Raw genomic sequence first — 16,821 nt, 5'->3', positions numbered from 1 at the left:
AATCAGGCAGCCCTTCAACTAATAAATTTATAGAAACAGCTATTGCATTTCCCACATTAAGGGGTACATTTCCTATAAGTTCTGTGTTGCTCAAATTCACTATTGTGGACTGATTGTTTCATTCACTTTATATTGCCATTGAGAGTCACTTCCTGCAGTCTGAATCCCAATAAAGTTATAATGAAAGATCCCACGTATGATCTATGTGGAACAAGGACGGCAGAAATGAAAAACATGGCATATTCAGTAGTGAAGGAGTTAAAAGGGCACAATAGAGTATGATGGTGCCCTAAACTAGAATGAAGGTGTCAAAGCATAACTACTGAAATTGAGATTAGACTGAAATTCAAAGATGTTGGATTACTGAGACTTTAAATACAAAATCATGAAAGGAAAATTTGACCTTGGTTACGTGTTTAATGTGAAATATAGCCATGCTTAGTCCTTGAACTCTACCTCTGAAATTCAGTTCCTTTGAAATCGATTTCAAAAGGGGAGTAGAACGGGTAAGTGCGACTATATTGCATGTTCAGCCCTTGGGTCAGAGGATAAACTTCTACCCTCAGGTTTGCAAATTGGTAACTGTTGCACATAGTAATCTTACAAGATACAATAAAACCTTGAAGAAAGTACAGATTATGGGGTTCACACTGATAAACAGATGCAAGGCTCTGCACTGACTCCAGCATAAAGGCAGATGGATTCAAATGCTCAAAAATAAGGCAGTGGCACAAACAAACACCACCTACCTCGCTTTTTGTAACCTGTACAAACTCTAAAACGATCAACAAACTCTGAACAATGTACAGCTAATTTTTACAAGGGCCATGATGTAAAAGGACTGATTTTAGGTTGGATTACCATTAGGTGTCCGTCCTGTTTCTCCTCACCACTGACTAAACTTTTGGGTATGCAAATAACATTTAGTTAGCTAAGTGCTGCTTCTGTATGTACATTTTCCATCCAATATCTGGACTTTTTTTCCATTCTACATTTTGCCCTACTGAATCTAAAATTTTCACTGAAGCAGGTGTATTATTGTTGACATTAAGACAGCCAAAAGGAAGAGTGGGGGAAAATACACTAGGATTGAGTCTTATTAACTTGCAGTTGCTTTAGAAGTAGATCTAATGCATTATTTTCAGAATACAGAATAACAATTATGGATCACCAGCTTATATTTTGTTTGCTTATGCAAGGTTGGTGGGTATGAAATGACACTTACCCCAAGAAATGATTAATGGTTAATGTAGATCCATGAGACATTATTAATAAACAATTAAATCAATATATTTGGTCTTTACTCTGATAATTCAGTTATTAAGTTATACAGCCTGCCATATAGAAATGATGATAGTACAAGCTGCAGATTGATTTTGTATCCAACGATATATTTTATAATAGAAGAACTTCCATCCAACATACCAAGTAATTTTGCAGCGTCGTCTGTATTGGAGCTTGTTGCTGTCTGCAAGACCACATGGCTTTCTCTCTCTGGAACATTTGCGGGAAGAAACATGGTGCTTGGCATCATCATCTCTGGAGTAGTTACCTATGTGGAAGCATTTCAGTGATTAGGAAGAAGCATCTCATTTCATGAAACAGCACATTGTGGGTTCAGCATGTAACACTATATGAAATAATGTGCCAGGAGCACATGTTTTTAGTGTCAGAAAGAGATGAGAACACACAACGAAACACTTAACTGATGGAAGGCATGTATCCTGTGGACATAAAATTCATACCAGCATTATTGATAACATTTCTTATTTGTTAATAGGATGTGGATGGCAAGGCCAATATGCACTGCCCATTACTGATTACTTCATGAATAAAGTGGTGTGCTAGGCCTTTACATAAGTGATCAGGGTTCAACCACATTTCTGTGTGCCTGGACTTGCCTCTGGATCAAATATCCTGGCCTCTGTTTTCTTGTTCAGTAACTTAAATGCAATGCTACCATATTTATTTATCAAATACTCAGTTGTTTTAATTGGATGTGATCTCTTTCACAGCCCCTTCCAAGATCCCAAAGAACACTACTTCCCTTTCTTTCTTTCTTTCTCTTTCTAGAATTTAAAGGACTGTAGAATTGTAACTTGTAACTCCTCATCATTTCTTTTTTTCAATTTTTGTTGCATCTTTTACTTGGCCTTACACGAGTTTTTAAGTAATCTTTTTTAATGTTTAATCAATGGCTTGTTGGCTTATGTGGTTAAGGATTTGTTAAGTTGGTAAATTCTGTTTAAAGGGAGCATCTTGAAGGTGTTAGTATATGAAGGCCATTGGCATAGTTTTGTTCTCCATCTATAATAATAGAACATTTACAGAACTATTGAAACAAAATCAATTGAACTAGGTATCTTTTCTGAAATTATTCTACCCTATAGGTACTTTAACATACTGCACTGAACTCTGAACAGATAGTTTTCATGACTTATCTGTTTCCTTAAACTAGCTAATGGAGGTACACCGTCTTCACCAACATATACTGCCATCCGTTGGTCTGGGTATTCCGATCTGCCCAATCATTATTATGCCTTGTTAACCAAAGAAAACAGCAGGCAGCCTCATCATGAATCAATGAAATCTACAGCAGATAGACTTGAAGTTCAGAAGAATGAGAGGGGATTTAACAGAAGCAGAAAAATTATGAAAGGGATAGATAAGATAGAGGCAGGAAGGTTGTTTCCACTGGTAGGTGAGACTAGAACTAGGGGACACAGCCTCAAGATTCGAGGGAATAGATTTAGGACAGAGATGAGGAGAAACTGCTTTTCCCAGAGAGTAGTGAATCTGTGGAATTCTCTGCCCAGGGAAGCAGTAGTGGCTACGTCATTAAATATATTTAAGACATAGTTAGACAGATTTTTGCATAGTTGGGGAATTAAGGGTTATGGGGGAAAAGGCAGGTAGGTGGATCTGAATCCATGGCCAGATGGCCTACGCCTGCTCCTATTTCTTATGTTCTTATGAAATTAGCAGCCATAACCATATGTTTGTTAACAATTTCAGTCACAAAAACATCTTTCACTCACATGTAATAATAAAACATTGGGAGGAGGGGTACTGACATTTGATGATTATTGGTAATTAAAACCTGAGCAAACCTGAATCGCTCACGTAAAGTGCATATTGATTATTTTCAGTCAGATATCACAAACACATATAATTGAACAAATACGATGCTTTGGCAACAATAATGGATGGACCTATTAACACAGAATTTTTTTACGTGTCAGGTTAGCAGAGCATTATCCTAGCAATGATAATCAAGAATGGAATCATCAGATTTGAGGAAAAAAACCCTTCAGCTCTTATTTACATGATAATAAAGCACCAACTTTGGCATTAACCCCATAAATTGGTAAACATACCTTTTCTGGGTTAAATGGATGAGTAAGGTGGCCTCACTAGCAGCAACCACTTACTGACTTGTTGAATAATAATTATTTTTCAAAATTCATTTTTGTCAGTGAAGTCTGATTTGAAAAATAATTTTGGAAATTCTAATGTAGTGTTGAAATTAAAAGGTAAGCTTTAGTTGTCACAATGCAATAAATGACTTTTGTACTTCAAAGGTGAAAACCAATCATGTGTGAATGACAGCAAGAATAGACAAAAATTCATCAACTCTGTTATTACACAGAACCTATTTAATCATAATCAGTGATTAAGTTTAGAGAGAGCAGTGTGGCTGCACAGAGCTTGCCATCACTTTCATTCAATTAATTGTTGAAAAATAATAATCAAGTTCTCTTGCTACTCTGCATTTTAATCAGAGGGCACATTTTACAGTCATTAACCCTTTTGCAAAGGAATATCTAATAACTGGACAGTCCTTTGTTGACAAAGAATGAGATGATCAATTCAGAGGTTTAAAATGAGGACATCAGAAGATAGATACTGAAACATGAACAATGAATTGGATCGTTACTTTGTACAATTTTTTGCTTTCACAGTAATTACATGTAGTAGGGGTGTTTATACTATTGGAGAGATCTTTCAGTTTAAGAAAACCTGGATCAACAACTGTAAACTGGTGAGATCAATGGGAGTGAATGAATTGCACCCCCAGGGGAATGGCAGTGGTCCAATGAGAGCTGCAATGATTGCCTTCTCTGAAGATGTCAACACATCTGCTCCTTTGCCACCTGTCAACCAAGACCATCCAGTCATCTTTTATTTGGTTGATGTGGAAGTAGGGTGACGCTGAATTTTATATTCAGCAGGTTAAGCCAGATATTTGCAGCAAGTATAATAGAGCATATCACTGTGTTGCCTGTGAATTGTGCTTTGAATTGCTGAATGCCTCATTGCCTGTTGTGGATGACTACAGTATTATGTTGTAAAGTTTTCATTTTCCTTTGTACATCAGGTATCTGCATCTGACTTGGTTTGTGAGGATGTTCTTCATGGTTGTTATGAGGCTTAGTGGAAGATAAAAGCAGGGATCTTTTGCAAGGTGTTTGTGGCTTCTTATAAACTTGATTTGGCTTTTTAGGCTTCAGGATTGGAATCACACTGTCAGGAATTAAAGACGTGAGTTCAAAGCAGCTTGTGTGGGTCCAAATTCTGTTGATGCCCTGGTGAACAGGGAGATATTTCTTTCCTTCTGGAATTCCTGGAGAACTGTGATATTGTACTGAGTAGATGAGGAAGTGAATAGAACAGGCAACCAGGATATTTACATTGACTTGGGAGCTCAATATTTAGTTGGATATAAAAATGAAATATGGCTACTTCTAGTCCAGACCAGTGCTTAACTGCAAGTACACAAGGGGTATCACTAATATCTGAAACTCTGATACTGATAGTCCTCAATTTGTGCTTGCCAGTTTTTGGACCAGGTTGGCCCTTATCTTTTGTCTTGGCACCTGTAGATGTTTGTGGAAGGTCAATATGCTGCCAGAGCTCACTCTGATCTCATGGTGCTGGCACTTTCAACAGTGTTGCCATGCTCTTCTCATCAAGGTGAGTTATAATAACTGTAATTTTGTTGGGGTTTAAATTGAGTCACTATTCCTGGAAGTGTTGTTCCATGATGCTTAGGTCTCTTTCAAGGCACACTTGTTGCCACTGAAAGGGGCTGCTTATTTTACTAGGGAAAGATCATCCACAATTGTAAATGTGTAGCTTCATGGGTGGCCTGGTGTTCATGTGGATAGTGAAGATTATAGTGTGAGTACTAAGCTTTATGGTAGAGGAATCAAGGAGAACTGATTCTTTCACCAATACCTGCTGGTGCATACCTTCCACTTGGTGATACACACTTTCCTGATCCACCAACACTGATCACTCCCCATTGATTGGCAGTCGTAGCCTTCATCACCTTACCTTGCAAACTAATGACTAAAATTGCCATTGGCATATCACACAGGAATGGATAATTAGTTTATCTAGGTGCTGGTGAATCTCCAAGTTTTCATACCTTGCATCACATGTGATCAGACTTGGTCTCCCTAATGTTTGTTTAATTCTCTAAACCTGGATCTCCAGTGTCAATGGTAGAACTCTACTTAGACCAGGTATCAGACAAAGGATATTCGTAACTGTTGGGCACTTCCCAATATCCAGTGCAAAATTTGACTCCTAATCACAGCATTGCATTTCAGAGGTCAGGCAAAAGTTACAGTGCAGTCATGGAGCCAGGTGACTGGTGCCAAAAACCTTGTCAAACTGAATCAATTGTGATCAGGAGAGAAATTCTCCAGTGGATAGTGTGATACAAGGCTGGTTATAGTTGTTGGAGCCTAATCATCTTAGCACTGGGCCATCACTGCAAGAGTTCTTGAAAACATAAGAGAGATTGCAGATGCTGGAGATCTGGAGCAACACACAAAATGCTGGAGTAACTCAACGGGTCAGGCAGGGAAATGGACAGTTGACATTTCAGGCTGAGACCCTTCCTCAGGACTCATAGATGCTGCCTGACCGGCTGAGTTCCTCCAGCATTTTGTGTGGTGCTCAAGAGTTCTTGAAAGCCACATCTTGGGCTCAAATATCTTTAGCTGCTTTATCAATTGCCTTTAGGTCAAAAGTGAGGCTCTTTGCTGATAATTGCAATCTTCATTCTTCAGATACTGAAATAAAAATGCTTGCTTCATCAAAGCTGGACAGAATTCAGGTCTGGGTTTCACAAGTACTAGGCAATGACTATCTTTCACAAGGGGAGTACCTAACAAGTTCCTCTTGACCTTAAGCAGTAATAACATTATGATTGTCACCTATATCTTTGGCGCAAGCACCCATCCACCTGAGCACTAACAGTAGTGTAATTGCAGTGTGTATAACTTATTGGTTGCTTTGCAGTAACTTAATAAATTTTCTTTGACAGCATAGATCTCTGTTCCCAGAAAATGGACAAAAGGGATCAGATACATGGCATCAATATCAGATTCAAGTATTCCACTAAGTCATATGCCCTCTTGATACTGAAATATATCACCAATCTTTTGCCACTGCTGGGTCAAGTTATAAAAACACCATTGAGTACCTTCAATACATGTACATGAGGTACAAAGAAAAGCCATTCTACCGGTAATACCCTCATCTCAAGAACAATTTAATAAAAATCTTTGATTTGAAGAATTCAAAAGCAGTGGGAAAGAGAATGCTTTTATAGGGGTTGGGATTTTTTTTTGAAACTTTGGTAACATTCCCTACTTGTCATTCCACTTGGGTTGGCAATTTGTAGTGAATGGCTCACAGTCTGGTTGGAAATAGCAGGTCTTGTGTTCTCATACTATCCATTCGATAATGTGTAGTGGATGAAGCTCACTGCCAGTTACACTCATTATGCTAGATAGAAGATTCATATCTCTTAACCAATATCAATTCAAATTTAGAAATGAATCCTGTAAAATGTTAAATTTATCTAACTTGTACTCAATGCTTTTTTAGCTCAATTTTAGCTTTTTTACTGTATACTGTATAGTAAAACAGAACATATTACAGAGTCTCCTGACCTAATCTTAAAAGCTATTATTACTCCAACGTCTGAAAGAATTTTATCGGAAAGTACTGCAACTTTGCAAAGAACTTTGTAGTATTCTTTTGAACTACAATTTAGATTGGCCAACTAAACATAGGAAGCTTCTTGTAAATTAGTTCCTGGCAGGTTTACGTGCACTACTGGACCTAATGATCAATTAAATGATAAATAAAACAAACCCACAATCCAAATTCCACAGTTGGCTTGTAGTATATAGGATACTTATTCTTGAGAAAGGTTTGGACTGGAAGAGGTTAAACGTTTTTTCCCCCAAAGAATTGTTCCCACATTCATTTCCAATTTGAAGTTGATTTACTTAAAAAAAAATTGCTTCTTTAGCTAACAGATGGCAACTACCAGAGAAATCCCGAGGTCACTTTTAATTTAGACAATTTAATTGGCAAACATAGTTCAAAATGGCTGTCATCTCACAGGATTCCTGCTTAATGAAGCATGACCATCTTCATTACCTGCATTTGAACTAGACAGACAAAAGAACACCTTTTTGCTTAGTACAGAAGGAAATGGCATTCCTTCTTTAGATCTAAAATAGCTAAAATATTTTCTTCCTATGGACAGCTTGTAACGAAGAGATTAATGGTTCATTAAGAGGCATATATTTTGCCTCCAAAAGCTACATTGTGACTGAGAAACTTAAAAGAGACTGATGGTTAAACCTTTCCTTCACTAAGCTTCTCCTTATTTTGGTGAAACACTACCATTACATTTTTAAATTTGATATTCAAACATAGCTGGAACTCAACTGAATTCTAAATGTTTTACCAAATTAATTTATTCTTCTAAGCAAGTTAGTACTCTATACTGCTCTTATTAAAGGGGGAAAGGACTGCAAAGAGAATACTGCTTATGTTATCTGTGTGCTTTTTAGGTAAACTCAGATAAAGTATGGATATGTTCTGTATATGAAATGTTCATCAGAGAAAATAATTTACTGCAGATCTACCGATTTTTTCTTGTGGAAGTACTTACACGAATTCAAGGCAGAGATATCAGTGCTGTTGACCCACATTTATTTAATTTGCAAAAGTGATTAAAATTTAATAATCTAACAAGATTTGTTGCTCAATTGCTAGTTTATTGACCCTGCTATGACACCATATTATTCTGTCAAAATCCTAGAAAATGTCACAGCTAAACTTCACACAAGTGTAATGGATTGTGAGGTACACCATCAACAACTGACTCCCCTCTGCAGGGACTAACTCATCTTTTTATCATCTTCCTCATGGGATGGTTTCATGATAAAACATGATACAAAACTGCCAAAAATTTCAAATAAACCAACAATAGTTATCTTTGCAGTGTTATGAACTCAATTACGTATGGCAAACAGTATTTTTCAGCTACCTGTAGTATTTCCAATATATCACATTATTGCTTATTTTATTCAGCAATACTGTTGCCAATCCTGTGTCAGAGGCTTCCTATGTAGCTGGCAGCCAGCCCAAATAAACTTGGCAGATTCATTTGAAAGTTCTTTGGGATGATCTAAACTCACTATGTTTGTCTGGCTGTTTGCATCAATCTCACATGCTCACCTTAGGGGCCAGTAGCACAGCAGTACAAAAGATTGAAGTGAAGCATTCTAAAATTTAATAAGTAGGAAATAAACTTTTATTTGTATTTAAATATTGTACGCATTTTGCGTTACAGAACCTGGTCAATATATTAGTAAATCCTTTTAAATGCTACTGATTGCATAGGCATTATGGCATTGCATTGAAATATGTATGCACTCTATGAAGACATAGTTCAGTATCAAAGTGTGCATATTTGTGTTTCGGGTGTAAACCAACATCTGATGATGTATTTGTTACTCAGCAAAAATGTTCTCCAGAAGATTGAAATGGACAATATACAAACAACTTCATGAGTTGCAGTATTAGGAGAATCTCAATCATCAGGAGTAAATTAACATACATGAACCATGTGTATTATAATGAAAGGACTGTTCTCTTCATTATTAATTCTTGTCCCCTTTTTTAGTATATATTCTGAAAATGTCTACAATGCAGAATCTTCAGAAGCGGTACAAGAAGGAATAATCTCCCAGAAGGTTTCTATTATTCTCTTAATAAACCGAAACATGCTAACCATGTCATATTTAATGGTGTGGTTCAGAGATGTTATTTGAGGCTGTTGAGGGCTCACAGGCAGGCATATGGATTAAGTGTACTGCATACTTTCATTAAAAAGGAGTTGCCGAAGACTCTAGTAATGCTGGGAGCTTGCAGCATAAGCAAGAAACAGTAACCATGACGACAACCACATTAGAAGCTCTTGAACACTGACTGCCGAATCAGCAGCTAAGGTACATTCTCCTCTACTTGACAAATACAATGCTGCATTAATCGGTAATGATGAAACCTATGTTCTGAATTAAGCAGAAACTTGATGCACTTCATAATAGCAGGGATTCCCTTTTACGAGTATGGGATCCTTTAATGGATTTATTAAGCTTTTCTTTATAAGGCCAAACTACATGTTACATATGGCAACACCTTTTAAACTTCATAATGCCACACTAACCAATGATTCAATTTCCTTCAGATGCATAAACAAGATAGAGAGTAAAATACAGCAGAAAAAATTAATATGACAGATGCCAGGTTGCTAACACAAGTGAAAAGCAGATTATAGAAAGTTCAGAGGAGAAGTAAAAAAGGAAATAAGAGAGGCAGAGAACATGAGAAAAGATTGGAAACAATCATAATGTGGAATTCAAGGATATGCTAAAGGCTTATGAACAGAAAAGAGGTGGTCAGAGGAGAGGTGGGGTTGATCAGAAACCGATTAGGAAAATAAGTTCTTGATGAATTAACAAAGATGATTGATGAAGAAAATGTAGTTGATGCAGTATATACAGACTTCCAAATTACTTTTGATAAGGAACCACATAATAGGCTTGTTATCAAGGTTCAAGGGCATATGATAAAAGTAGTATGGATAGAAAATCAACTAATGAACAGGAAACACAAGAGTAGCATTGAAAATTGTTTCTTTTTGGATTTGAGGAAAGCGTGAAGTGAATTCTCCTAGAGGTCAGGACTAGGACCACTACTTTCTTAATATGTATTAATAAACTGAAATGGGTGTAAAAGGCACAATTTCCATATTTGCATATGATACACAGCTTGGAGGAATTGCGAACCATAAAGAGATTATAAAAACTTCAAGGAGGAGAGGCTGGTGAATGGATAGGTAGGGATGAAATTTAATGCTGAGAAACATGAAGTGTTTCATTTTATAAAGAAAAATGAGAAGAGGCAATATAAGCTTGAGAGCACAATTCTAATTGGGTACAAGAATAGAGATTTTGGAGTACATATACTGTATACAGTTTGTTGAATGCAGTCAATGTAGTGTGCATGGACTTCCATAAGGCCTTTGATATGATGCCAAATAATTGATTTCTCAACAAAGTTGAAGCACGTGACATAAAAGGGACATTGATAGCATAGATGTAAAGTTGGCTAAGTAACAGATAATAGAGGTCATGGTGAACGGTGGTTTATTAGACCTGAGGAAGGTGAATCGTAGCATTCCCCACAGATCAGTGTTAAGCCAGTGTTTCTTTAAACCTAGATTAATGATCTAGATTTGAGAGTGCAAGTCACTATTTCTAAATTTGCAAATGACACAAAACTTAGCAGTATTATGAACTACAAAGTTGATGATGAAGTATTGCAGCAGGATTTGGATAGACACAAGGCAGATGATTTAATGCAGAGAAATATGAATTGTTTCATTTTGATAGGAATTTTGAGGAGAGGCAATAGAGAGTAAAGGATACTGTTCTAAAAAGTTTGCAGGAGCCGAGATATCTAGATATGTGTGCATAAAACAATGAAAGTGGTGGGGCAGGTTGAGAAAGCAGTTAATAAGCCACACATCATTTCGGGCTTTATGAATAAAGGCATGATGTATGAATGCAGGGAAGTTGTGCTGAATCTTTAGGCAATGCTGGTCTGGCATCAACTGGATTATGATTCTCAATTCTGATCGCTGAATTATAGAACGATGTCATTACAGAAGTTTCGGAAAAGGTATATGAGAATGGTTCCTGGGATGAGGGACTACAGTTACAAGAATAGATTAGAGAGGCTTAGTGTGCTCTTTGAAGTAGAGAAGGCTTGAGGAGATATTTGATAGAAATATATAAAACAATGAGGAATTGGGGCTGATTGGATAGTGGGTAGTGGGAAGCTGTTCCCTATGAAGGAGGGGTCAAGGAGCAGAGGTCACATAAAGAATGACATGAGGGATTTTTTTTTAATGTGCACATGGTTGGAATTGGGATGCATTGCCTGCAGATATGGTGGAGGCAAGTTCCATTTTGGCCTTCAAGAGGGAATTGCATAAATACATGGTGGAGAAAATTTTACAAGACTACAAAGAAAGAACATTATAAAAGGGGTAGGCCACCTGGTCCCTCAAGCTTCCCTCACCATTCAATTTGAACATGCCCGATCTACCTCGGGCTTCAACTCCTCTTCTGTGCCAGTTCCTCATAGCCCTGAATTCCCCAACTATCAAAGATTTATCCACCTTCTCTTTAAATACCTTCAATGATCAAGCCTTCACAGCCCCCAGGGTAGAGAATTCCAGAGTTTCACCACTCTCTGCAAGAAGAAATCCCTACACATCTCAGTGTTAAATGACTACTCCCTTATCTTGTAACTATGTCCCATTGTTGAAGGTTCTCCTACTGATGGAAACATCTCAACATCTACTCTGTTATGCCCCCTTAGGATCTCACATGTTTCAATAAGATCACTCTCATTCTTCCAAGCTCCAAAGAATACAGATTCAACTGCTTCAGCTGCTCAGAATAGGACAACTCTCTCATCCCAAGCATTAACCTAGTGAATCTCTTTTGGACTGCTTCCAATGCTAGTATATACTTAATAATGGGTCTGAAACTGTGCACAGTACTCCAGATGTTGTCTCATCAACACCCTGTACGTTTATAAAAATGGGCCGGTGGGAGGAGCTCGAGAGTTGTTCTGGTAGATGGGCCAAATGGCTTCCTTTCATGCTGTAACCATTCTATGAAAACAGCACAGTTGAGAAAGTGGTTAAAATAAGCACACATGAAAATAGAGCCATAAAGAGCAAAAAAGGTACAATGAACCTTTATAAAGCACTGAACTGTGTCCAGCTCTAGGTACCTCACTCGAGGAATGATGTAAAAGCTTCAGTGATTTACCAAAATGATTCCGGGATAGTGAAGGCAGATTCAACTGTGACTTCAAAAAGGGAGAAAAGAATCTGTAGTGCCATGGGAAGAAGGCAGAGGAATGGTACTATATAGATTCACCTCAGAAAAAGCTGGTATGGGCTCAATAGGCTGAATGGCTTCCTACACTCGTTATTTTGTCACTTTGCATTAATTCTTAAACTTCACCACCTAAGTGGTGTTAAGATGTCACAATATGGCTTTATGCCTTCAATGTTTGCCTCAAAAATTACTCAGACTTCTAGGTTCTTGCACACAGCTGTCATTAACTGTCTTTTCCATTGTTGCAACAGCACTTTGCAGATTACTGCACAACAGTTGCACAGTTAGAAATGTAGCACATCACAAACAGTAACTTTTTCCACTGCAGCTGTAAAACACTTAAAAGAAGTCAGTTGTGCAACTGCATTTAAAAATTGTTATTTAATGCTAACTTATTTAGGGTCCAAAGATCCAACTATCTAGACTTCCAAACATACAGATCATCTTCAATTGAAACATCATATTGCACAAAAGCAAAAGAAAGTAAATAGTAATTAACATTAAATTAATATTTCCTCAATGAAAGGACACAATCAGAGTATGTATTAGTACTCATATACTTCTCTACCTACTTTGATATTTTCTCTGAAAAATGTTAGAAAAAGTTTAGCCTAGGATAAGAAAAAGTATATAAGGACTGGAAAATATCAGACTACAAAAGTTTTGGTGTACATTAGACATTCAATCGTTATTCTGAAGCTCTGACTTCCTCTATTTAAAGCTAATAATCTTAAATCTCTTCATTGCTAAAATGAAATTGACAGATATGTTTAGACAATCGCAATAATCTGAAATTGTCTCTTCTATTGGCATTTATGAGTGACTCCAGTACTTTGATAATCAAATTAATCCAGAGGCGGAACATTCTACTCGAGCCAATGAAATCAAGTCATAAGATATAGCCCTATTCAGAGGGCATCTTTCATCCATCTCCTATTCTCCCTTGAATTGTTCTAATTCTACTGTCAAAGTATGGAGTAATAGAGATGTGTACAACTGAAATGTTGTTATTGAATAATGCTGGTGTTGCATTACTTTGTGCTCTTGCTTATTGCAGATAATGGGAACATCTCATTTCTACTGCAGAAAACAAAAGACTGAAATGTACCTTGCAGTTTAGATTTCCGCTCTTGCTATTAAAGATTTATGTTTCAAAGATTTACCATTTCAACTAACTGTGCTAAACATTTTGGTGCAGAAATGCAACTCTGCAGGGAAGACGAAGTTTCAAGTCTCATATAATTGAGGCCATGTATCATGGACTTGGCACTTACCGCCATGATGAGTTTTTCAACACAGTCAGGAGCCACACTGTGCAGGTGAGTCAGGTGTAACTGCAGGTGGATCTTGTTGTTTAGCATATCCTGACAGAGCGGGCAGCGCAGCATGGGCTGCACAGAATGCTGTGATAATACGTGCATTCTGATGCGGTTTACGTCAGTGTTACTGTACTTGCAGTATGGACATTGATACATCTATGGACAGACAAGAAAAGAAACTCAAAATTTTCCACAACACTATTACAAATACCATCAAACAGCTTTTCCTTACAATGATTTATTTTACAACTTTATGTTAATGCACCATTTTTTCTTTCTAAAGCCATCAAATTCATCCATCATTCCAGTTCACAGAGAAGGCAGACAATATGTTCCTCAGCTCTTAGAAATCATGCTTGTTTACAGACTTCACAGAAGAGTGTCAGAGAATTCCAGCCAATCTCCTTCTAAAGTTATCTTCCCAATGATAAACACCCAGCCTTCTCTTATCTCAACCATCTTACCAGACTGACACAATGTTGTTGGTAACTGCTGCATTATTCACAAAGTGTATTTTTTATTTGTTCCTTAATTTTGCTGCATTCACAAGATCACAAGACAAGGGAGCAGAAGTAGGCCATTCGGCCCATTGAGTCTGCTCCATGAGCTAAGGAAAAGTAAAAAAGAAAAAGAGAAAAGAAAGGGAAAAAGAAAAACGAAATGAAAAAAAAACTATTCCTTTCTAGCCCCAATTTCCGGCCTTATCCCCATATCCCTTGAATACCTTGACTAATTAGATACCTATCTATCTCCTCCTTAAACGCCTCCAATGATTGGGCCTTCACAGCTGTACGTGGCAAAGAATTCCATAATTTCACTACCCTCTGGCTAAAGAAATTTCTCCTCATCTCTGTTTTAAACCTGTACCCTCTAATTCTAAGATTGTGCCCTCTGGTCCTGGACTCACCCACCAAGGGAAACAGCTTAGCCACATCTACTCTGTCCAGTCCTTTCAACATTCTAAACGTTTCTAAGCAGTGTCCTTCCCTAGCTTCTTTTGCATTTCGTCCATTCCTGAATTCCTTCTATTTCACTGGAAAGAAAATTCAATTTCTTCTTTTCTATTTGTCTGATAGTTCTGCTTTACTTCCTCTCTTTCCCAGTTGAATTTCACTCACTCACTGAGACACTGGTCCAGTCTAAACTAAAGCTTAGCATTGACTGAACTACCATGCTGAGCTCCGGCCTCTGAATACTGGTTGTCATCCAGCAGGGTAAAGCTGCAGAAGAAATGGGCTGTCTCATGTGCCACCAGGCCCAGAGGAGAGATGATTCATTGAGTTGTCCTAGGAGCTGATCATTTGATAAAGTAAGAAGAATAATTGCAATTTTATTCTACTGCTCTAGATTGTTCAGAAACACCTCAATGTACTTAAAGAATCACAAAATTACACTCATCCTGTTGTGACTGTGCTGGTGCCCACACTTCAACTGGAGACGTGCATCCTCCCTTCGTACAATTATTTAGATCCCCTCCATATTCACCCTAGAGCAAATTACTATGAAATCTAGCATTTTATTTGTTGAGGGAAATTCGGCGTGTATTTTACATGCAACTAAATCTCAGAAATAATAATAACAAATGGCTAATTAATTTGGTTTTGCTGGTGTTGGCTGAGAGAAGAATGTTGACAAGATGCTGAGAAACTCATTCTTCTACCCAATGTAGTGTTGTGGATCATCATGGTTCATCTCCAGAATAAGTAATAAAACGATTCACTTAATATCCAACTTTAGGAATTAAATTAATGATGAATTCTTTTAAAGAGATGTTGAGGACTGAATAAGGTATATGCCCTTACAATAGCAGGTAGTGAGGTAAATGCACCAAATGATGTAGAACTTTCAATGGCTACAGCTGAGGAAGAAAGCATCAAGCTGCTTCAAAAATAAAGATAAAAGTAAGGTTAACTGATATATAGAAAAGGAAATTATAATAATTACAGTATGCATGGAGAAATAAACTAAGGTGCCTCAGACAGGATAATTCAAACATTCTGAAATCCAGTGCAATTTGTGACTTCCCTCTGGTTCCGATGGGTATCCTTGATATCTACCTGTTCTGTACTTGTTTCTTCCGATGGCCGAGGCCTTTTTGAAGAAAGAGGAGATTCCATGCTTTCTGGTAGTGATGGTCGCTTTGTAGACGCTGAGTCCAGTTGTTCTTTGTCTCCTATAGATACTGTAATCAAAGAGAGTTTGATTAATATATATAATTAAATAGGTCCTGCATTTGTGATGTGAGCAGATAAAGACAATGTCTGTAAGCTTTGAAAAATAGAGACATACTCAGAAACCACAATTTAGGGTATTCTTAAGAAAAAAAATGAAACCTCTCTCACTTAATGTGCCAAAATCCCAAGTCATTTTGATTATAAAACTCATTTCATTCAAACTAATCAATTTTTTTTAAAAATAGATGCAGTTTAACTCAGTGAAATGATAATATAACGATGTGTGGCCCCAGAGACTCCCAGCCCTCGGAGAAAAACTATTGCCACATTTCTGTCTTAAATGTGTGATCCTTTATTTTTAAATAGTGATTCCTGTTTCTAGATTCTTCCACAAGAGGTAACATCTTCTCCACATCCACCTACCAAGACCCTAAGGACCTTATATATTTCAATCCACATCACCTTTCACTCTTCTAAACTCTAGCAGATATAAGCAAAGCCTGTCTAATGTTTCCTCATATGACACCTCATCCATTCCAGTCAGTCCAGTAAACCTCTGAACTGACTCCAAAGAATTTACATCCTTCTGACTATATTGTACACAGTATTCTGGATGTGGTTTCACCAATGCTTTATATAACTGAAACAAAACCCCCCTAATTTTGAGATACAAAAGAATGCAGATGTTGGAATCTGGAGCAACAAACAATCTGCTGGAGGAACTTAGCAGGTCAAGCAGCATCTGTGGAGGGAAAGAAATTTTGATAATGCAGGGTTTCGACCTGAAACATTGACAATTCCTCCCCCTGCCACCCCTAAGATTCTGCTTGACCCGCTGAGTTCCTCCAGCAGATAATTGCTCCCTAATTTCAAATTCAGTTCCTCTGACAATAAACAGTAACATTCTGTTAGCTCTCCTAATTAATTGCTATATCTGCATACTAATCTTTTACAACTCATGTTTTATTTTCCTGTATCCCACCTTCTCATCTGAGATCTATCAGGAGGACACAGTACATGAACTCTTATCAT

The 16,821-nt window shown here is 37.4% G+C and overlaps 1 protein-coding gene across 1 annotated transcript in view; it reads right to left on the bottom strand.

Moving 5' to 3' along the window:
- zfhx3b (zinc finger homeobox 3b) overlaps positions 1-16,821 on the bottom strand; it is a 375,747-nt gene that overhangs the window by 11,875 nt on the left and 347,051 nt on the right. Inside the window, exons 7-9 of the mRNA XM_052028144.1 lie at positions 15,673-15,753; positions 13,571-13,771; positions 1,426-1,552 (exon numbers count right to left, since the gene is read on the bottom strand). Coding sequence (XP_051884104.1) covers positions 1,426-1,552; positions 13,571-13,771; positions 15,673-15,753 — 409 coding nt within the window. The remainder of the gene's footprint in view (positions 1-1,425; positions 1,553-13,570; positions 13,772-15,672; positions 15,754-16,821) is intronic.

Source organism: Pristis pectinata, chromosome 13 (assembly GCF_009764475.1).
Source record: "Pristis pectinata isolate sPriPec2 chromosome 13, sPriPec2.1.pri, whole genome shotgun sequence".
NCBI classification, from domain to species: Eukaryota; Metazoa; Chordata; class Chondrichthyes; order Rhinopristiformes; family Pristidae; genus Pristis; species Pristis pectinata.
This window is presented reverse-complemented; position numbering and strand designations above follow the sequence as displayed.